This window comes from Salmo salar, chromosome 21, assembly GCF_965601325.2.
Source record: "Salmo salar chromosome 21, fSalSal1, whole genome shotgun sequence".
Lineage (NCBI taxonomy): Eukaryota > Metazoa > Chordata > Actinopteri > Salmoniformes > Salmonidae > Salmo > Salmo salar.
The window spans coordinates 20,788,959-20,812,318 of NC_138311.1; the positions used below are offsets into that span (position 1 = coordinate 20,788,959).

Below are 23,360 nucleotides of genomic sequence, written 5' to 3' on the forward strand. Positions count from 1 at the left end.
GGGTCCTCTGGTTGGGAACCACTGATGTAGTGGAATGTGTTCCATAGGCATTGCAAAAGAAAAATTATCTTTAATTGGCCAGTTTTTACTCTTTAATAGACAACACCATGAAAATATTAGGCCTACTACAGACATCAAATCAGCTGACAGACTGTGTAAAATATGGGCCTACAATGTTAGAAATCATAAATAATCGTAACCAATTTACCAGGCTAATGCTATATCTATAACTTCGTCTATCCTCTGGTCAAAAGTTATGAAAAAAGTAGCTTGATTTTGGTACTGGTCTAGTCCTGTCTACCGTGTGTTTATCGCCCTCTGGTGGCTCTGTTTCTGTAAGAATCAGAAGTGGTGTTGACTGAGTACTGCAGCTGGCTAGCTATTTACTGGCTAAAACCATAGAAAATGATAGAGTCCTCTAGTGGCCAAAAGGAGAATTTTAGCATGGCAACGAGATTGGTATTATAAGAACTGGAGACTGCGTTCAAGATGTCTGACCGTTCTTTTCAAGGTAATCTACTCACGTTTGCAAACACTGATTCATGTACAGTCTATATCTGGGTAGCACCCAGTGCGCGCAGGGAGCAGTGCGAACAGTGACAATGTCATCACGTCACCTACAAACATGGCAAACATTGGATGAAAAAATATTTTAATATTGTCGGCCTTCGCAACAATTATTTGAAAAATTCAATGGATGTATTGTGAAAAAGGGTGATGACTAAAGTGTTTTATTAGGAATATTCTAATCTGATTTCTCTATGTGGGAGTGTATAGAAATTGCATTTCTGGGCCGGGCTTAAGTTAAACTGCAGTACCTAAGCAAAACTATATCCCCTGAAACTGTGCTTCTAAACAGGAACCCTGGCCCCTTGCATTGAGGGCTTCCACCATTTAATGTAGCCAACAGGGTGGGACTCCAAACTTTATTGGCTGATCCCACCTGGTGACTCTGTTGGAGTCATGTCCAACTGGGTCATCAGGAAGGATCAGCCAATCATAAAGAAGAAGATGTACTAGATGTAGATGTACAAGATGTACCTCTTTAAGTATGTACTAAGATGTACTTTAAGATGTTTAAGATGTACTACTTTTTTACTTTTTTTATAAAGTAATCCTTCTAACCCCCCCCTTAAAAGATTTAGATGCACTATTGTAAAGTGGTTGTTCCACTGGATATTATAAGGTGAATGCACCAATTTGTAAGTCGCTCTGGATAAGAGCGTCTGCTAAATGACTTAAATGTAAATGTAAATGTACTACTTTAACATGGAGATAGCCCCAATACTGTCACAGACGCTATAATTACACAGATACAAAGATGAGTCCTCTATTAATCTCTATGGCTAAAACAGTCACCAGTATAGTCGCGTTTGTTTAAAATAGCTTTTTATTATAAATAATCTGCTATTGTGAACTGGGTGATGAGACTCGAAAACATTTGACAGTACTGTAAAAATCTCGAGACTTCTTGGGTCACATGAGTGAAAACAGAGGCTAGCCCGCCAACGCAGCCATCAGTGTTGAGCGAGCGAGAGCCAGCTAGTTAACGTTAGCTAACTCCCATCGAAGCCAAACAATTGACAGCTTGAAAAAAAGCTTTTAACTATCACAGTTCTTGGATGTGTTTTTCAAAACTTGCCAACGGTAAGGTAACTAAGTGTCTGAAGGTTTAGCTAGCTAACGTTTGCTAAATCGTTTTCAGCATGCTTAATAGCTATAGTAGCTAGGCTAACTAGCGTAATAAAGCTAGCTAAATATTGATTGTCATCCAACTTCAGCCTGTTGTGAGGGCGTTGCGCCCTCTTTTATTGTAAGTTAGTTACAAACAATATTTCACCGTGACTTTTTTTTCTTCCGTGTCATAATTACCTAGCTATTTAACTAGTTATACAATACTAACATTAGCTAGATAACTAGTTAGCAATTTAACTTGTTAACTACTGTTAGCAAACAGTAGCTATGACATGTCAGTTTAACTATGTATCGGTATGTTTTGTAAAAGGGCTGGTAATACAGACAGCTGTGCAGTCACTGTACTGAATGTTTATGTTATGTAGTTATACTTGAAGGTTCAGTCAACACATTGCTTGCTAATGTTTCATTCCAGCTGTTTGAATGTTGACTATGCTTCACCTTATAATGACCGACACGAAACAGACACACGTGACTAAGAACCCGGCCATTGTCTGTAGCACATGATCCGGGCCAGCTGAGACCGAGGGAGGCTTCAATAATTCACGGGTAAGTCAAGTCTCTTTGGTGAAGGTTAACCACATTCCACTTCTCCCTATTTGTGCGATTTCACTAGTGTTTAATTGTTGTAAGATGGTGATAACATGCAAGTGTTTTCCATAGGTTTCAGAATATCTACATTGAGCAGTAAAGGTAAGTCTAGCTCCTAGACATACTTTTTAGGTGGAAAAACAAGTTTGAGAAACTTGAAGGCTATTGTGCTACAGTTGTTAGCTACACATTACTGTCCTCCAGGTCCTATTCTCCAGAGGAAGAGTCCACGTGTCGTTTAAGAGCCATGACCGCCAAGTCATCCCTGCTGAAAGTCATCCTGCTGGGAGATGGAGGGGTGGGGAAGAGCTCCCTTATGAACCGCTACGTCACCAACAAGTTTGACACGCACCTCTTCCACACCATCGGCGTGGAGTTCCTCAACAAGGACCTGGAAGTGGACAGCCGTCTGGTCACCATGCAGATCTGGGACACGGCTGGACAGGAGCGTTTCCGCAGCCTCAGGACTCCCTTCTACCGCGGCTCCGACTGCTGCCTGCTCACCTTCAGCGTGGATGACAACCAGAGCTTCCACAACCTGGCCAACTGGAAAAAGGAGTTTATCTACTACGCCGACGTCAAGGAGCCCGAGAAGTTCCCCTTCGTGGTGCTGGGGAACAAGGTGGATGTGACGGAGAGGCAGGTGTCTGCTGAGGATGCTCAACAGTGGTGTCGGGATAACGGCAATCACCCTTACTATGAGACCAGTGCCAAGGATTCCACCAACGTAGCTATAGCCTTTGAGGAGGCGGTGCGGAATGTGCTAGCCATGGAGGAGAGGGCAGACCACCTCATCCCCACAGACACAGTTAACCTCCACAGAAAGCCCCGCTCCAGTGCTTCCTGCTGTTGATATAATGTAGGGCCTACAACCTATAAAGAACTGGAGCTAGGAAGACACACAGGCTTATCAACACTCATGCTCTCTCAAATAGCATGTGCAAGCACTGGCTAGTGTCTGTGGATGATAATCCACTGGGCTTGTTGGTCTCTGGACTCATTGATGTGAAGAGGGTGCTGAAGAATGGTATTATTTGTTAGATTCCAAGAAATGCATTATAATTTCAATCTGTGCCGTATTTGAATTATAAAACATATTACAACAATGTGGTTGCCAGAAATATATTTACAAAGTTTAATTTCCAATTCATGTTACACACTCAAAGGTCCTTTTTTTTATTTTTTTGTAGAAAGGGTTTCTTACACTGTGACTGAAACCAAGGTTGAGATGTGCTGCCTTACCAGTGAAAATATATTTGATTGCATTGAAATTGTATTGAGGACCTTATCCAGAGATATGACCCGGAATGTGATACTTTAAAAGCAAGTCACTTTAATCAACTGACCTGAATGGGTTTAGGAATATACATAATATATTTATAACAACAAATGTTGATAGAGTAATTTATGCAGTATTTTTATTTGATTAAGTTCAAGGTTTACTGTCACTACTTTATTGTAGAGGGAGAAATGTAAGCAGAAATGAAGGTTTATGATTTCTTACTGTTTATTATAGGTGCTGAGAATTCTATACAACTTGCTGGCCTTGCAATATTTGTTCTCAACATACTGTAATTAATGAGTTATCATTATGTAATGGACTCCATGTTTTAACACCTTCATAGAAGGATAAGAGATGAGGAATGTTCAATAAATAGTTGAGTTGGTATCCTATGTATATGTACTGCATAACATTTTATGCTCACTACCACTAAGTTTGTAAAGATGTTTTTGGTTTTTTTATCATACCAGAATTTCAGTGATGCAATATCTTGGATAATTGTAATTAAGATGGGTGATAATTAGGTGGATATGATTGAACAAGGTAATATGCTGTATGTACCTCAAATCAAATTGTATTTGTCACATGCTTTGTAAACAGTGAAATGCTTACTTACGGGCCCTTCCTAACAATGCCAAATAAATCTGAGTAACGATAACTTGGCTATATACACGGGGTACCAGTACTGAGTCGATTTGCAGGGGTACGAGGTAGATATGTACATACAGGTAGGGGAAAGTGACTAGGCAACAGGATAGATAATAAGCATTAGCAGCAGTGTATGTAATGAGTCAAGAGTTAGTGCAGCTGTAGAACTGAAGGCCCATGCCAAATCTTTTCAGCCTCTTGAGGGGAATGAGGCGCTGTCGGTGTGTGTGGACCATGTTCATTCATTAGTGATGTGGACACCAAAGAACATGAAGCTCTCGACCCGCTCCACTACAGCCCCGTCGATGTGGATGGGGGCGTGCTCAGCCCTCCGTTTCCTGTCGTCCACAATCAGATTCTTTGTCTTTCTGACATTGGAGGAGAGGTTTTTGTGCTGGCACCATACTACCAGGTCACTGACCTCTTTATAGGCGGTCTCATCATCGTCATGTTATCAGCAAAACCCACTGCCAGTTTTTCTATGGACATCTAATCTTACATGCATTTTAATTACATTTATGGAGATCAATTTCATTTTCTTACTTGCTAGTATAGTTTTGATACTAAGACTGGATTTCAACAGTTATTGATTTTACAGTATTGTATATATCAAATTCCTCATTCATATTTCATCTAATTCAGGTAGAGTGCTGAGAACACTTTCATATTATTTAGCTACAGCAGTGTTGTCCAGAATGATTGGAATGCAAGTTGAATGGAAAATGTTATTTGAATAAACTGTCCATGAATGAATCATTTCCCCTGAAAACATGGTTATATTTCTTCCCCACTATGAAAAAAACCCCTACAAATTATGAAAACAAACACTTTGAAAAATGAAGATATCAGAGTAAGACTTCAGCAGGAAGTCATTGAGAAATGTTTGGTGTGATTGTTGCATTCATAAAGGACCCATTACAGGCAGACCATTCCCTCAATCAATTGTCCTGCGATTTCAATTTAGCAGAAATTGATTGGTGTATCAACATTACTTTGTATGGCACAAACATGTAAACCAGTGAATTATTTGGAACAAGATCACCAGAGGAAATACCCAAATTATGTTAATGATAGTATTTAATCAGAGAAACTGGACAGTGAGTCAGAGCATTTCACAAACGTCAGGAATGAATGGCTTAGTTTACACGGGCAGCCTAATTCTGATATTCTGCCAATAATGGGTCTTTTGACCAATCAGAGCAGATCTCATCAGAATTGGGCTAACTGTGTAAACTCAGCCAAATTTACATCGATTTAACTAGCTCTCAAGAACCCAAAGGGGGGGTATAACCAGCTTACAGTCGGCCACCCTTTTGGCTTCTCAGCCAATGGTACGGACCACAGCTGTGAACTACAATTCAGATGCTCTGTTTAAACGCAAATACGCCTTTTTGGAAACCTTTGGAACTTAACTTTCATACAAGCAAGAAATAATCTTTCAAATACAAAAAGGTACACTTACTTTGCGCAGTTTAGCAAAGTTGCAGCCGGCTACGAACATGCCACTCCAGATTTCGAGTGTTCCACAAAATACAGCCGGGTGCAACTTTCCTGATTTGCGTACGTTAAGTGTTTTGTATTTGAAAAATTATTTATGCTTATATGAAAGTAAGGTTGCAAATGTTTCCAAAACTATTGTGTGCAGGGCATAGTTGCATTTGCACAGAGCATTTGGGCAGCGGCAGAGAATTCCCCCTGCGGCAGACAGCTTTGTGAATTTTTAACATTACCGTCTTTTGAACAGGCTAGTGTTTAACAAGCTCATTCAAGTTCAGAGAAAAGCCTCATACAAACCATGTCATTATTATCAAACTTGGAAACAAAATTCTGGTGGCACTCACACATACACTACATTACCAAAAGTAGGTGGACACCTGATCGTCGAACATCTTGTTCCAAAATCATGGTCATTAATATGGAGTTGGTCCCCCCTTTGCTGCTATAACAGCCTACACTCTTCTGGGAAGGCTTTCCATTATATGTTGGAACATTGAATGGAAGCAAGTCTCCACAGCAGCCACAAGAGCATTAGTGAGGTCGGGCACTGATGTTGGGCGATTAGGTCTGGCTCGCAGTCAGTGTTCCAATTCATCCCAAAGGTATTTGACGGGGTTGAGGTCAGGGCTCTGTGCAGGCCAGTCAAGTTCTTCCACACTGATCTCAACAAACCATTTCTCTATGGACCTCGCTTTGTGCACAGGGGCATTGTCATGATGAAACAGGAAATGGCCTATCCCAAACTGTTGCCACAAAGTTGGAAGCACAGAATCGTCTAGAATGTCATTGTATGCTGTAGCATTAAGATTTCTCTTCTCTGGAACTAAGGGACCTGGCCCAAATCATTATTCCTCATCCACCAAACTTTGCAGTTGGCACTATGCATTTTGGGCAGGTAGCATTTTCCTGGCATCTGCGAAACCCGGATTAGTCCATCTGATTTCGAAGCGTGATTCATCACTCCAGAGAACGCGTTTCCACTGCTCCAGAATCCAATGGCGGCGAGCTTTACACCACTCCAGCCGATGCTTGGCATTGCGCATGGTGATCTTAGGCTTGTGGGCAGCTGCTCAGCCATGAAAACCCCTTTCATTAAGCTCCCGACGAACAGTTATTGTGCTGACGTTGCTTTCAGAGGCAGTTTGGAACTCGGTAGTGAGTGTTGCAACCTAGGAGACAATTTTTACACGCTTCAGCACTCGGCGGTCCCTTTCAGTGAGCATGTGTGGCCTACCACTTCACGGCTGAGCCATTGTTGCTCCTAGACTTTCCCACTTCACAATAACAGCATTTACAGTTGACCTGGGCAGCTCTAACAGGGCAAAAATTTGACAAACTGACTTGTTGGAAAGGTGGCGTCCTATGATGGTGCCACATTGAATGTCACTGAGCTCTTCAGTAAGGCCATTCTACTGCAAATGTTAGCCATGGATGTTGCATGGCTGTGTGCTCGATTTTATACACCTGTCAGCAATGGGTGTGGCTGAAATTGCCGAATCGACAAATTTGAAGGGGTGTCCACATACTTTTGTATATATATATATAGTGTACCATCCATTCATTATGCAATAATGTTCCATGCTTACAATCGCTTTTATACAGTGGTTGGGAAGTATCACTAATACATACTGAATTTATAACACATACAACAGGTGATCATAGACAAATTATTTGTATATTATGAATGTCTTAAAACATATTTCAACTGGAAACTGCACACAATGAAGACATTCAAAAAGCTACACGACCATGTTGTCGAGGTTAGTTCATCAGCTCAAGAGGTGCTTCTTTCCAAGGAACTGTACTTTCCTGTCAAATGCCGTCGACCGGATTGGAGCATTGGTTTCATAGAAAGGATTCATTGCAAACTGGAAAAGAGCACAGAATAATGAACAAGAATAAATCATCAGAATATGAATTATACATGAACATCCTGTATATAGCAAGGATAACTCACCTTAATGTATAAATCGTACACGTCATTGAAGAAGTTTTTGATTCCATCTTCTTGTCGTACATCATGAAGCATGATGAATCTCATATGTGATGGAGATGGTTAAGGGAAAAATGGAACACACACAATAATTATTTGTCTGGGCCCTTTGTAACAATGACGATTTGTTGAATTCAACACTGTAGACATAATATTTATGTTTTGTTGCAATGTTTCCAGAGGGCTATATAGGTCTCTGTGGATTTGTGGTTGGTGTCCGCCCTGAAATTTGTAGGTTGTGGGTTCAATCCCCAGTCAAGTCTTGATTTTATTAGGATCCCCATTAGCCGATGCCAATGGTGACAGCTAGTCTTACTGGGGTACGACACATAACGAAAAATACATTACAGACAAAATACTTTACATACATTTAAAAACATTAACATGTGTGTGCATCTCTCAGTTACATATACATGTCAGTACATACACACAAAAAGTAGGTCACACGGGGGATAGGCGTTGTGACGTGAGGTGTTGCTTTATTTTTTTAAACCAGGTTTGCTGTTCACTTTCTCTATATGAGATGGAAGGGAGTTCCATGCAATAATGGCTCTCTATAATACTATATGTTTGCTTGAAATTGTTCTGGACCTGGGGACTATGAAAATACCCCTGGTGCCATGTCTGATGGGGTAAGTGTGTGTGTCAGTGCTGTGTGTAAGTTGACTATGCAAACTATTTGGAATTTCCAACACATTAATTTTTCTTATAAAAACAAGAAACGATGCAGTCAGTTTTTCCTCAACTCTTAGCCAAGAGGAACTGGCATGCATACTATTGATATTCACCCTCAGATTACAATGAAGAGCAAAACATGCCACTCTGTTCTGGGCCAGCTGCAGCTTACCTAGGTCTTTCTTTGCAGCACTTGACCACATGACTGAACAATAACCAAGATAAGATTAAACTAGAGCATACAGGACCTGCTTTGCGGAGTGTGGTGTCAAAAAAGCAGAGCATCTCTTTATCACATTCAGACCTCTCCCCATCTTTACAACCATTGAATCAATATGTTTTGACCATGATAGTTTACAATCTAAGGTAACACCAAGTAATTAAGTCTCCTCAACTTGCTCAACAGCCACACCATTCATTACCAGATCCCAAAGACAAAAAAACAGGACCCAATGGTTCTCTGCCTGGCACTCAATATTGGGAGTATGTCCCTGTGACTAGCATCATAAGTAGAGTTGAATTGTAGCTGTTGACTCAAGCTGCAGAAACAGGAAATATGCTCCTGCACTATGGACTGTTCTGGCTCAGACAAGGCTACTTGAAGTCAGAAGTTTACATACACCTCAGCCAAATACATTTGAACTCAGTTTTTCACAATTCCTGACATTTAATCCTAGTAAAAAGTCCCTGTCTTAGGTCAGTTAGGATCACCACTTTATTATACGAATGTGAAATGTCAAAATAATAGTAGAGAAAATTATTTATTTCAGCTTTTATTTCTTTCATCACATTCCCAGTGGGTCAGAAGTTTACATACACTCAATTAGTATTTGGTAGCATTGCCTTTAAATTGCTTAACTTGGGTCAAACGTTTTGGGTAGCCTTCCACAAGCTTACCACAATAAGTTGGGTGAATTTTGGCCCATTCCTCCTGACAGAGCTAGTGAAACTGAGTCAGGTTTGTAGGCCTCCTTGCTCGCACACGCTTTTTCAGTTCTGCCCACACATTTTCTAGAGGATTGAGGTCAGGGCTTTGTGATGGTCACTCCAATACCTTGACTTTGTTGTCATTAAGCCATTTTGCCACAACTTTGGAAGTATGCTTGAGGTCATTGTCCATTTGGAAGACCCATTTGCAACCAAGCTTTAACTTCCTGACTGATGTCTTGAGATGTTGCTTCAATACATCCACACAATTTTCATCCCTCATGATGCCATCTATTTTGTGAAGTGCACCAGTCCCTCCTGCAGCAAAGCACCGCCACAACATGATGCTGCCACCCCCGTGCTTCATGGTTCGGATGGTGTTCTTCGGCTTACAAGCCTCCTCCTTTTTCCTCCAAACATAACAATGGTCATTATGGCCAAACAGTTCTATATTTGTTTAATCAGGCCAGAGGACATTTCTACAAAAAGTACGATCTTTGTCCCCATGTGCAGTTGCAAACCGTAGTCTGGCTTTTTTATGACGGTTTTGGAGCAGTGGCTTCTTCATTGCTGAGCTGCCTTTCAGGTTATGTCGATATAGGACTCGTTTTACTGTGGATATAGATACTTTTGTACCTGTTTCCTCCAGCATCTTCACAAGGTCCTTTGCTATTCTTCTGGGAATGATTTGCACTTTTCGCACCAAAGTATGTTCATCTCTAGGAGACAGAACGCTTCTCATTCCTGAGCGGTATGATGGCTGCGTGGTCCCATGGTGTTTATACTAGCATACTATTGTTTGTACAGATGAACCCCATGGAATTGTGATACAGTGAATTATAAGCGAGATAAACTGTCTGTAAACAAATGTTGGGAAAATGACTTGTGTCATGAACAAAGTAGATGTCCTAACCAACTTGCCAAAACTATAGTTTGTTTAACAAGAAATTTGTGGAGTGGTTGAAAAGGAGTTTTAATGACTCCAACCTAAGTGTATGTAAACTTCCGACTTCAACTGTACCTGTAGGTATTGGGTAAAACCTAGAAAAGGATATGTCCTGCAGTGACAAAGGCAGAGACGAACCACTCGTTGAACTTGTCCACAGTTTTCAGGTACATGTTGTTAGACAGCCACATGTTTTCATCCACCAAGTCGAGGGCTGCATGCGCAATGAACTGGTTCAGATGCCGGTGGTCATCCTGTTTACATATAAGAGACAGAATGGTAATTGAGTGGGCATTACAGCATCCTCTTCTATCTACTGGATGTAGACCAATATCTCAATACATAGTTATATAGGCTAGCTGCCTCTTTAGACAGTTATCAGGAACACACATATACACGTGTATGTATGTATGTATGCATGTATTTTACACACACACACACACACATACATACTATATTGAGTATATCATAACGATACATTCCTTTGACTCAGCTTTACCAACAGGCAAGAATTCCATTTCAAAGACAGGATTATCATGATGCCCAACCATGACAAAATAGAAACTCCCAGACATGTTTCTTTCCAGCAATCTGCAATTTTCTGTGTGCACAGAAATATATACACATTATTGGATAGTAGTAATATGGACACTGGACTTAAATCCTTAACTAGCTAGCTAAATTAGCTTGTAGCTAACGTTAATGTAGCTAGCGTGCTGCAAATACGTGATTATCGTCAAGCTAAACACATTGAAGCAAACTACAAAAGTCTTAATTTTCATAAAGATCCCATAGGTATGTGTATTTACCTCTAAAGCAATGGTTTTAATTTGATAAATCAAATGTGTATTTAGCCGTTAAAAACGAGCCTCTCCTTTCCGTAATAACGTCGCTGTTTGATAACGACATGAAAAGTTGAATATAAAATACATTTGCAATGAAAAGTGATTTAGTAGCTTTGTATATCTTATATTACATCTGATGTATACATATGTAGTAATATATATGTTAGTTGACTAATGTATTTGTTTTTATTTCTGATTTCAAAGACATAATTGACGCATCATAGCTGTGCGACCGGAACTAAAACGATAACGTTGAATTCAAAGCTGTGGGCACTTGGAGTGGACGCCGTTGGTTACTAAGCAAGCCATTTAAACCAGAATACGTTGGAATATGTGCCATAAACACTAGCTATATACATGTTAGTCGCGTTACAGAGAATTTGGTACTTGTCTCCACAGCTAGCAAGTATTCGTTGATTGATCCTCTGTTCCCCAATTGAAGTCAACATGTCTGTTGCCAAGGAGGAGGCTTTATCCCCAGATGAGCTGAGGAAGAGGCTTTACCAAACCTTTAAGAATCGAGGAGTGCTTGACACACTTAAAGTAAGTATTTACATTAGTATTTAGTATTTTACTACCAAAGACCATTGTTTCCCCCTTTGTCAAACGTTATTTCCTTGTTCCAGACGCAGCTTCGTAATCAGTTGATCCATGAATTGAAGCACCCCATCTTGAGTGGAGAAACTGTTCCCAGGCCAGTCCCTATGAAGTCAGAGTCTGTCCTGGTCACCGCTTCTAACAGTCTGGTGGTAGATCATCTGAGGAACTCTGGGTACGAGTACACCCTGTCTGTGTTCTACCCTGAATGTGGCATGGGCAAAGATAAGGTGAGCACTTGCACTTATGCTTTGGAGCAGTAACACAATACTAGGGATGGGAATTTCCAGGGACATCAACGATACGATATTATTACGATACTTAGGTGCTGATACAATATGTATTGCAATTCTCACAATTCTTTATGTATTGTGATTCAATACTGTGATTTTATTGCGATTCGATGTTCCAAACATACTGCTCACTATATGTCTGCTGCAGAGGGACAAGAGAGAGCCATGAAAAAAAGGTTTTGATCAGTCATGGAAATAAAAGTGCTGAAAACAAATTGGCTCCCTATTTAAAAAGAATAACAAGTTATGACATTTTGGTGCAGGTACAGCCAACTAGCGCAAATATAATATTGCGATATTGTCAAAATGATAAGATCCTGATATGTAACTATAGATTTATCCCCCCCATCACTACACACTACCTTATGTTTGGTCCTGTACAATGCATTCTATTATGTTGAAGCTCTGAATGACCCCACTCCAGTAATGTGTGGTCAGCTTTGCTTGTGCTGAACTCTCAGCTTCTTCCTTTACGTTATACTCTTTGTTGACTATGCTCTCATCTACACCCTGCCAGATTTTCACTTCAACTGACCTTCTTCAACTTATGAAAATCAGCCCGCGGTCACCACTTTACAAATCTCTGGTAATCACATCATCTTGGTAAAATTATACAAAATGATATAATTTGTACCTAATGATGTGATTGATGGTTATTTGTATATTTTTCAACAGGCATCAAGCACACAGAAAGAGAATAAGGGTATGTTGCGTGATGTTTACTTTCATATGCCAAGCCCCCTCTTGTCAGCTCAAGCATCCTGGCATGTCCCTTATTGATGTTTCTTCCAGGTTTCCTGATGAGTCTCTTGATAGAATTAACAGACCATCATCTGCATGGAGAACAACGTGATGCTGATACTCAGACCACCACTACGCCAGCTTATAGAGAATCTCTTGGTAAGCATGAAGCACTCTCAAGTTGACACAGTATTATAGTAAAATACTGCTAATAAAAAAATAAGGGTTATTTTGTGTGTGCAGTTGACAAGATGAAAATGATTGATGAGGAGTATGAAGCTCTCCGCTACAAAGGAGACAAGTGGGTGCCCTATGAATCTAAGCTTGCTGCATATCGAAAAGAAGTTGAAGCACAGGTTCAAGCAGAAATGAATGCAAAGGTATGACTCCATTTCTCAACGCCTCTTTATGCATTCTGATGTTCTAGTGTTGGAAATGTTTGTATTGAGAAACATGGTGGTTTTTGCTTCTTCAGCTGCAACATTATAAAGATGTGGAAATATCCAAAGTGAAGATGGAGGAAAAAGACAAATCTCGCAAAGAGATTTTGCAGCTGAGGCAGGACATGGAGAGGACTTATGAGATGAAGTCAGGGGCATTGATCAATAGGGAGAAGAATGCCATCGATCGATTACAGAAACAACAAGAGGTAGTTGATTCTCAGTTCTCCAATCATCGAGTCAGTGGCCAATTCATGTTTTACTTGGGTCGTTCTATTTTCTTAAACTTTTTGCAATCGGGTGTTGTGTGGTTATGAATTACTTTGTATTTCATTTGGGTTTTTCAGATTGAGGAAAAAGACGTCTATATGCAAAGACAAGCTGTGTTGAAAGAAATAGAAACCGTGCGGAATAGAGAAGCTGAGCTGAGGTTAAGGATAGAGGCTTTTGAAAAGTAAGATGAAGTCATATTGCCATACTCATGCTGAATCATTGTCATACTGGGATTATCAGGGTTGGTTTAGCATGTTACTCACAGAATGCTTATTCACCGCAGGACTTGCAAAATACAGGAAGACAAGACCAAGACCATGGAGGAGCTGCTGAGAAGAAGAGAACTTGCAGTCAAGACGATGGAGGACACCTATGACCAAAAGCTGAAGAATGAGCTTTCAAGGTGTTATGGTGGCATTTTGCTAAATGTAGCCTACTTGAACTGTTCTGTACTTTTTTAAAGATGATAGTTACTTGCTCTATCTGTTTGATTTCCCTTCACCTCCCAGCACAGAGGCCATCATTCCATTACATCTCTTCTATCTGCATCCAGAAGGTGGCACTCTTGTGTAGAGCAAAAATATGTATACTCTGACATTCACTTTCATATCCTCTATGCATATTTTCTTCATGTATTGTGTGCTTGGATCCAGTTCATCGGGGACAATTAGTTCACCTTCTGATTCAGTTGATAAAAGGGATTGCAGGAATGATAGCATACAGTGTATTGTACTGCCTTGAAAATTGGGCTAAGTAGCTTTGAATGCTAATAAGTTTGACTCTCACCACATCTATCACCTCTTAAACCCCAAACCACATAGTACTTATTTTTAGATCGTAAATCTAACTAGTATAGCCAGCTGTCAGTTAGCATTAGTGTAACATGCAGGAGTACTGGTCACAGAGGCTGTATAACAAGCAGTCCAGATGCATGGCTTCTTGAATAGAGCATCTACCCAGTGCCAGTATCATAATGTGCTATCATGTCATGGTTTTGGGATAGTTACAGTCTAAGTATAAGAAGTTTGATGTAAGCTAAGCAGTGCATCACTTCAGGATACGATTATGTTACCATTACACTATATTTAAGCAATAAGGCGAGAGGAGGTGTGGTGTATATGGCCAATATACCACAGCTAAGGGCTGTCCTTGGGCACGATGCATTGCGGAGTGCCTGGACACAGCCCTTAGCCGTGATATATTGGCCATATACCACAACCCCCCGAGGTGCCTTATTCCTATTATAAGCTGGTTACCAACATAATTAGAGCAGTAAAAATACATGTTTTGTTATACCCGTGGTATACAGTCTGTTATAAACTGGGTGGTTCGAGCCCTGAACGCTGATTGGCTGACAACTGTGGTATATCAGACTGTATACCACGGGTATGATGAAACATTTATTTTTACTGCTCAAATTACATTAGTAACCAGTTTATAATAGCAATAAGGCACCTCGGGGGTTTGTGGTATATGGCCAATATATCACGGCTAAGGGCTGTGTCAAGGCACTCCGCAATGCATCGTGCCCAAGGACAGCCCTTAGCCGTGGTATATTGGCCATATACACCACACCTCCTCGGGCCTTAATGCTTAAATATACCATGGCTATCAGCCAATCAGGATTCAGGACTCGAACCACACAGTTTATTACATTGCTGTCTTATATTAATAACATGTAGGCTAATGACATTTATGTTACTGTCAGTCATTATTCCATGCTGTTTATGTCAATGCTTACCTTGTATAAATCATTTTAGTGATTATTTGATATTTTTCTCTGGCTATCAGATATCAGCTTGAGTTGAATGAAGAGTACACCAAAAGGACTGAAAAACTCACAGAGAATGAAAAAAGAAACAAAGGTCTGTATTTTTCCTGTAGGCCGTCGTTATTAACAATGTATTAACTGTTGTGCTTTGTATCATTTTATACAAATGTCTTCTCACACAATCATTTTCTCTCAGTGGAGACTATTCGTATGCAGAAGGAGTCGGCTGCAATCGATGCCAAGCTAGAGGAACACAGCAGAGCTTGTGCTGAGTTGAGACGATTGCAGGTAAACTTGGTAACCAATAACACTGTAATGCAGAGACTGTCCCTGTTTTGTAGGATTGTCCTTAGACAGATTGTCATCAGATGGTATACAGTTTTAAGCTGAGTAAGTTAATGTGTACAACTGAGACATACAGTGGCTTGTGAAAGTATTCACCCCCCTTGGCATTTTTCCTATTTTGTTGCCTTATAACCAGGAATTAAAATGGATTTTTGGGGGGTTTGTATAATTTGATTTACACAACATACCTACCACTTTGAAGATGCAAAATACTTTTTATTGTGAAACAAACAAGAAATAAGACAAAAAAAACTGAAAACTTGAGCGTGCATAACTATTCACCCCCCCAAAGTCAATACTTTGTAGAGCCACCTTTTGCAGCAATTACAGCTGCAAGTCTCTTGGAGTATGTCTCTATAAGCTTGGCACATCTAGCCACTGGGATTTTTGACCATTCTTCAAGGCAAAACTACTCTAGCTCCTTCAAGTTGGATGGGTTCTGCTGGTGTACAGCAATCTTTAAGTCATACCACAGATTCTCAATTGGATTGAGGTCTGGGCTTTGACTAGGCCATTCCAAGACATTTAAATGTTTCCCCTTAAACCACTCGAGTGTTGCTTTATCAGTATGCGTAGGGTCATTGTCCTGCTGGAAGGTGAACCTCCGTCCCAGTCTCACATCTCTGGGAGACTGAAACAGGTTTCCCTCAAGAATTTCCCTGTATTTAGCGGCATCCATCATTCCTTCAATTCTGACCAGTTTCCCAGTCCCTGCCGATGGAAAAACATCCCCACGGCATAATGAAGCTGCCACCACCATGCTTCACTGTGGAGATGATATTCTCGGGGTGATGGAGGTGTTGGGTTTGCGCCAGACATAGCGTTTTCCTTGCCAAAAAGCTCAATTTTAGTCTCATCTGACCAGAGTAACTTCCATATGTTTGGGGAGTCTCCCACATGCCTTTTGACGAACACCAAACGTGTTTGCTTGTTTTTTTCTCTTAAGCAGTGGCTTTTTTTCTGGACACTCTTCCGTAAAGCCCAGTTCTGTGGAGTGTACGGCTTAAACAAGTTATTTCTTTCCATTTCACTTCACCAATTTGGACTATTTTGTGTATGTCCATTACATGAAATCCAAATAGAAATCCATTTAAATTACAGGTTGTAATGTGATAAAATAGGAAAAACTCCAAGGGGGATGAGTACTTTTGCATGGCACTGTACCATGAGATACACAGACATAACATTTTCACATACTGATTCGGCCCTTACTGTACGCATGCTACTCTCTGTAATTTAGATGGAGCTGGACACGTCCCAGTCTCAGTACTCTCTGCTAACGCAGCAGAATGAGCTGCTGAGAGAGAGGCTGGAGACCATGAATGACTACCCCACCCTGAGGCGAGAGAGGGTGGAGCAGCAGGCCCAGCTCAGGCTGCTGAAGAAACAGCTGGAGGAAGCTCAGGAGGAGAACCAGCGCCTACGGGCAGGTGAGGAATGGTGGCCTTACCATATGAGATATGCTACTGCCTTCTTTCAGTTTTGCATTGGTGGGCTTAGTCTGGGCATGTGGGGAAGCAGTGAAATTTCCCTTCACTTTTTGCTTCCATTTTAGCCTCTAGCATCTCTCTCTCTTTGACTAGTCCTTTTCTCTAAGGGGGAAATGTTTGTTTTTTTCACTGTCGTTAGTTCAGAGGTTACCTAGTTTAGAGATGCTCTAAACGGAATGTTTTGAGAAGTATACAAATAATGCATGAAATTCTTTTCCAACCCAGTATGTCATGTTTGAGGCATTCAAAGGCTTTTTGGTTTGACTGGTTGGGGTCTGTATAGACTCTAGTGGGAAGTATTCAGTCTACTCTTCCCAGCTGGTCTTGGCACTGTGGCCGAGTCTTTTTGGATGTGCTCTAGATGTCTGTCAATGCGGGACCCTCTCTGCAGTGTTTGTGGCTTTACAGACGGCTTTGTGAAGTGAAAGCAGGGGGGATGTGGGGGTGGAGGGTTCAGGCGACTGCGGAGGAGGAGGGACGTAGGGCTCTTTACAGAGGGCAGAGGGCCAATGCTTCATCCCTCTCTGAGGGACACAATGTTCTTCCTGTCAGAGGAGAAGGGTGGATGGGGGACCAATGGGCCGCTCTCTTCCTCACTAACAGTAGGCTTCATTAACCACCGAGTTAGGCTAGTACTATGTGCTCGATAATGTCAACCTCCCAGCACCATCTCAGCCAAACCAATATACTGTAGCCAGCTGAGGAGATTAACTGGAGCGTATCACATAATGTCAGGTGAAAATCAGAAGTTAATGTTTTTGCCACAAAACCTCTCTTGACATTTCTGGGGCATTGTCACAATGATTTTAAGAAAAGTACCCAACCTAAGCCCGTTACAACTTGTCCTTAATTGAAAAGTTAAAGATTGGTAATTGGATATACTGTACAATGAGTGCTCTAATGTGTAAGCGGTTTGCCGGGATGTTGTGACTCTCCTAGCCGATTGTCTCCCCATAGATCTGGGCAGGCCGTCGGTTGAGCAGCTGGCGCTGCAGACGGAGCTGAGGAGGCTGGAGAGTGCCAGGAGGCTGTCAGAGGAGGAGTTTGACAGCCACAGACAGGTGCTGCAGGCCCAGCTCCACAATGAGGTCAGTGACACAATGCTTCTCTGATAGTGTGGGAAACAATGTGGAGAGACTTCTTCTCTTTAACGTACATCTGGCTTGACGTTTAGTTCTTTGTGCTTATGGTTAGGCCTTTCGCCTGAGTTCCGGTCCAATTGGGAGCCTGCATGTCATCTTGCACCTGTTGCAGGGTCTTCTTCTCTGTCTGTAACCCCTTGTTGGCTCTGTCCACCTGTTGGAGGTGTTCTCTGTCTGTTTTAACCCCTTGTTGACTGTGCCTGTGTATACCAGGTGGAGCGCTGTGCCCAGTTGAAGGCCCAGCTCATAGATTGTGAGGAGAGGACTCAGTGGATGACCACCCATGCAGAGGACATCAAGATGCAGCTCCGACAAACACAACTAGGTACACTGAGTGTGCATGGTCCCTGTGGCTTATTTTATTTTTTTAGACATGGCTAGTCACCCTGAATCATGTGTGCATATTGTAGTTCCTTTATCTAGCTCTGCTTCACATCTCTGTATTTTGCATGAAGCCTAGCTTGTGTAGCTTAGCTTGTATAGTAGTCTGCATCTCAATGGTGGCCTTTTCTGACTCTCTTCATTCCTGTTCCTTCACCTGCTCTGATCTTCAAAAGTTGAAGTCCTACAGTAGGCTTTCGATACACTCCTTTCGCTTAATCTCTGTTCTCAGATCAGTGCAGATGAAGGAATGGAGGCAAGGAGAGGAATCCACTTCATGACATTGACATGCACCCTTAGACTTCTCTGAGATCAGTCTACAAATCACTTTCTCCATCTTATCTCCTTATAGTGGTTGGTATTTTGTGGTGGTCCCGTGTGGCTCAGTTGGTAGAGCATGGTGTTTGCAACACCAGGGTTGTGGGTTCGATTCCCACGGGGGACCAGTACGGAGAAAAGAATGTATGAAATGTATGCATTGTCTGCTAAATGACTAAAATGTAAATGTAAAATGTATTTTGTCTTTGCCCTCATCTTCTTCTCTTTCTCTCCCCATTTCTTTTCCCCCTTCGATCTCTTGGTTCCGTGTGTTCTGTGTGATTGCGGTGGGCAGCTCTAGAGAACGAGGTCCTGCGTAACCCTAAGCCCTCCCTAGTGGACCGCTCAGTGCTGGAGCTCAGTCCTGATAAACTAGTGCCCCCTGATATCTATGTGGACAGAGGTGTCCTGAGAGCCTGGGTGGCGGGTTATGATGACGTGTGTGAAGCAGGTGTGATGCCCTCTCGAGGGCGCAGCAGCTCCCCAGACTCTGACACTGAGCTGGTGGCCGGGGCCAAGGCCAGGATCAGAGAGCTGGAGAAGGAGGCGGAGACACTGGAGGAAGCTTACAGGAACTACCAGCAGAGGGCGGTGCACGCCACTGTGTCTCACATGCTGCCCCCGCGATGCCTCTTACCCCAACGAGCACCGGTATCACCCCGCCCTCACTCGACTCAGAGGCAACATATCTCTCACCAACGCCCTCGCTCGCCCCAAAGACAACAAGTCCCCCCCGATCCTTGCCCCCACTCACCCCAGCATCCACAGGTCTCCCACAGACCTCTCTCCCCTCAACGACAACCCCCTCCCCAGCGTGCCAGAGCCCCCACCTCTCCCCAACCCAGAGTGACCTTCGCTGAAGACCAGTCCCAGGATCAGTACCCTGGTCCAGGGAGCGGAAGGGACTTCCAGTCTCTGGACTTCAGTGAGGCCCGGTTTTCAGGAGACAGACGCCCCCAGGAAGGCAGCTCCTCTCCCCCCAGACGCCTGTCTTCCACACCCCTCTCCCTCTCCAGGAGGCAGCTTCACACAGAGCCTGTGGAAGGTAGGAGCGTGCAATCTGTTTTAGTGGGTTGTTTCACTTCAGATGGATTTAATGTCCCAAGCGCTTTACTGCTAAGACTGTAAATGTGTTTTGGAAATAATTTACTGTCATTGCTCAAAACAATGCTTGTTTTGGTGTATAGTTAGTATTTTATATCCCATTCATAACTTGTGAGTCATTGAGTCAGTCCATACCATTGTATTCTGAGTTTTAGTCGACATCTTGTCATCTCCATATTTCCCCCCTTTGAGCCCTACCACTACAAACATTTTGAATCCCCATGTGACAGTGCTGAAGCTGTGTCTTCTGTCGTTTGCTACATTTTGTAACTAACAGTTGCTCCCCCTCTCATTCTCAGAGGCTGAGGTATCGTCTGTGGCGTTTCCTGTGCTGTCTCCACAGAGGCAGCTCTCCCCCCTCCCCCTGCCCCGCGGAGAGGTGGCGTGCTCAGGGGACTTTACCTCCGATCTCTCCCCACCTCGCAGCCCTCAGCTCAGGAGCACTGCACGAGGCCAATGCAGGTAGCACCGGGGTTCACCACATGGTCGGCATTAAAACAAAATATTACGATCGATTCAGTTCAGTTGTACAGTTGTTTGTTCGTCTGCAGTCCACCACAGGTACAGCAAATCATCTTCTCCAGTTCCGAGTCAGAGTCTTCCCCTCAGCCTGAGAAGATAACCATTGAAGATCTCACGGAGCCTTTGCCAGGTACTGTTAATCCCAGATCAGTTTCGTTATGTTGTGTTGGTGTCCGTCTTGTTTTATATTCCTGGGATACTGTGATGGGGGGGGGGGGGTGTGTTCTGTACTTTTTTAATATGTACTTGAAATTGGACCAAAATGTCTCCTCCGTCTCTCTTTCTTCAACATGGCGTTTAGTTTCCACGATGATTTCCACTACTGACGACTCTAGTGTACTTCAACTCGACTATGTGCTGCTCCGTGCATTTTATTCTACATCGTCGCCCTTAACTAGTGGGATTTACTTCATAACCAGTCAACCTTTCCATTCTACCGTGAAAAATACAAAGCACTAGAACACCAAGCTGGATTGTGATTGATGTGTCCAGTCGTATTATTACATTCCACTATATAATCTCTCTTGACCGTAACCATCGAACTGCGGTATGGTTAAAATGTCATCTTAATCCGTGGTCGGCAGTTTGCCATGCTGTAGTCGGTCTATTAATAATTGCTGTGGCTTGGAGATATCTGAGATGGCAGAAGCCTTCTCTATAGGACGCCAGGCAGAGATGACACAGCCCCCTGTGCTCCCAGCATGCTTTGCTTCCTAAACATACAGCACCTGTGCGTTTCCCCACTGTAGTGCTGTAATACTGGAATCATACCTTGGGAGGGGCCAGGGCAAACACCTTCAGCACTGCAGGAATGGTGTTGGGATATTGGTTTGTGTTGTTGACCAGTGGCATTGAAATATTCACCTATTTCGTTATCAGTGATACATCCAAGGTTTTCTGCATCTGATATAGCCGATTGACTGATCCATATTAGATTTGGGAGTGTTTGCAAATCCAGGCAGGTTTTCACCTATTATTCTCAGTGCTGAATCAGTACCAGCTAACAGAGGGTACGGGCCATACAGTATGCCATATGTCTGCCCATACCAAATGCCCCTCCTAACCCCATGTGTCGCATTCAGTCCCATACTTTTACTGGGGAATCCCATTTAGAATGACTGCTAGACATCTAGTAATACATATCAGTTTAAGGTGGCCTTCATCAGGAATTACTCTTTCCAGATATTTACACAGGTCATCTAAATCACTGTAACGACAACACCTACTGCTAAATCAGTTATGGCTGCGTTTTAATGTGTGACTGGCCTCCAGAGTGGCCTCTCACTGGCCTGGCACAATGGTAAGGATGAAGGGCAGCTGATTATGTATTCTGTGTTGGTCCTCCTGGCCTGAGCATAAAGGGCCTCATTGTGACTTTCTTTCTCTCTATGCCCCCCCCCCCCCAGAGCCCAGCCACATTCCAGAGCTGCTCCTGGACACGGCGGGCACTGAGGAGGAGGCCCTTGACGGGCCCCTGACTGTCCCCCCGTCTCGGGCCCCTTGGGACCTCACAGAGGCTCAGCTGCAGGGGGGTGAGTAAGGGAGCACATCCCCTCTCCCTAGAAGAGCACACCCAACTTTTAGACTAACTGATCCGTCACCCCACCCACAATGCAATGGCCATACTCTGCCCATGTTTTATCCAACCTGATGTTTGATAGCTTACCACTATACTGCAATACGGGAGTCCCGTTTTTAAAACCACTGTGCAGGGAGCACCGATTCCGCTCATTCTTTTAACTCAAGTGAATCCACTTTGATTTGTAGAAGTTCAACAAACGTTGGATGAACCTGCCAGACAGGAGGAAGAAGAGGAGCTGAGGTGGGAGCGAGAGAGGAGAGCGAGAGAAGAAAAACGGCAGCGGGAAAAGGAGGAAGCCCAGGAGAGGGAGCTGAGAGAACTGGAGAGATTGGAAAAAGAAAGGGTGGGGATTAAGTACTAGGCTGTTGCATTGACACATTCACCTCCTTCTATAATGACCTTAACATTGATGGATTGACCTATCCGTTTCTTAGCTATTGGAAGAAGTGCAGCAGTATGGAGAGGAGGAGGGGGGAGATGAAGAGAAGGAGGAGAGAGGAGGACAGGAAGAACTGAAGGAGGCAGAAGAGCCTGAGGAGGAGAAAGCCCCGTCCTCGGACAAAGATCCACTCCAGAAGTACCTGAAGATGATCATGGAGCAAAGACAGAGTCCGCATGTACAGGTGCAACACACACTCACACACTTTTCTGTCCTCTGAAGTGTGAAGACCCATTTTTCTTGTGGAATGGAAGCAGCAGGCGAGTGTTTGAATTTGTGTTGTTTTTTAGAGCCCTGCTGGGAGAGAGGAGCCAGAACACAGGAGCCCCGAGGCCGAGAGTTTGTCTGATGAGAAAGATGATAGGTAAGTCTAAACATTTCGCAGTGCTTGTGAGAGAGGAGAAGAGCGGGGCAGATTTTAGATATGGCAGAGAGACTGCCAGTGAGGTTTCCTAGACCAATTTATCAAGAACATGTGTTTTTCAATCCTATCCATAGACTACTGTTAATAAACCATGATTCTATTCCTCTTTAGCGTTGCTTTCTCACATGAAGATGCAGATGAGTTCTGGTGAGGTGGCACAGAGTGTGAGTGTGAAAGGTACAATACTACTGTACGTTTTAATTTGTTGTTTTTAGATGTTTAAGTTGTATAAATGTCAGTCTTGGGTTCATTAACACAAATAAACCTTCGATTTATAAATCGCACAGTGCCTCAAAGTGACTTATCGACACTTGCTTACAACTTTTTTGTATGTGTGTGTACCATGACATTAGGTTCTATGCCCATTTGACATGGAAAATAAATGCAGTACATAATTGA

The 23,360-nt window shown here is 42.7% G+C and overlaps 3 protein-coding genes across 6 annotated transcripts; 2 read left to right on the forward strand and 1 right to left on the reverse strand.

Moving 5' to 3' along the window:
- The first annotated feature begins 1,327 nt into the window (after positions 1–1,327).
- On the forward strand, positions 1,328–4,969 carry LOC106581920 (ras-related protein Rab-9A). 3 transcript variants are annotated; one of them, XM_014164386.3, is made up of 4 exons: positions 1,328–1,647; positions 2,111–2,244; positions 2,359–2,388; positions 2,491–4,969. In XM_014164386.3, exon 4 carries the CDS (start codon positions 2,534–2,536, stop codon positions 3,137–3,139), a length of 606 nt encoding a protein of 201 aa, XP_014019861.1. In that variant the 5' UTR covers positions 1,328–1,647; positions 2,111–2,244; positions 2,359–2,388; positions 2,491–2,533; the 3' UTR covers positions 3,140–4,969. The 3 variants fall into 3 exon arrangements, with proteins under 3 accessions (XP_014019861.1, XP_014019864.1, XP_014019862.1); XM_014164389.3 differs by having other exon boundaries at positions 2,161–2,244; XM_014164387.3 differs by lacking the exon at positions 1,328–1,647 and adding an exon at positions 1,654–1,813.
- A 306-nt stretch (positions 4,970–5,275) lies between these two features.
- Positions 5,276–11,179, reverse strand: trappc2 (trafficking protein particle complex subunit 2). 2 transcript variants are annotated; one of them, XM_082966890.1, is made up of 5 exons: positions 11,064–11,179; positions 10,735–10,855; positions 10,360–10,506; positions 7,671–7,752; positions 5,276–7,581 (listed from the first exon to the last, which is right to left on the reverse strand). In XM_082966890.1, the coding sequence occupies exons 2-5, from the start codon at positions 10,827–10,829 to the stop codon at positions 7,483–7,485; spliced, it is 423 nt and encodes a 140-aa protein (XP_082823016.1). In that variant the 5' UTR covers positions 10,830–10,855; positions 11,064–11,179; the 3' UTR covers positions 5,276–7,482.
- Positions 11,180–11,327: 148 nt separating this feature from the next.
- On the forward strand, positions 11,328–23,245 carry ofd1 (OFD1 centriole and centriolar satellite protein). Its single transcript, XM_014164391.3, has 22 exons — positions 11,328–11,642; positions 11,726–11,926; positions 12,507–12,575; positions 12,665–12,692; positions 12,782–12,889; positions 12,974–13,110; positions 13,206–13,379; positions 13,518–13,624; positions 13,727–13,846; positions 15,235–15,308; positions 15,411–15,502; positions 16,800–16,989; positions 18,007–18,137; positions 18,405–18,516; positions 19,186–19,935; positions 20,294–20,456; positions 20,546–20,646; positions 21,923–22,048; positions 22,284–22,441; positions 22,533–22,721; positions 22,828–22,901; positions 23,073–23,245. Exons 1-22 carry the CDS (start codon positions 11,547–11,549, stop codon positions 23,110–23,112), a joined length of 3,240 nt encoding a protein of 1,079 aa, XP_014019866.1. The 5' UTR covers positions 11,328–11,546; the 3' UTR covers positions 23,113–23,245.
- Positions 23,246–23,360: the final 115 nt, after the last annotated feature.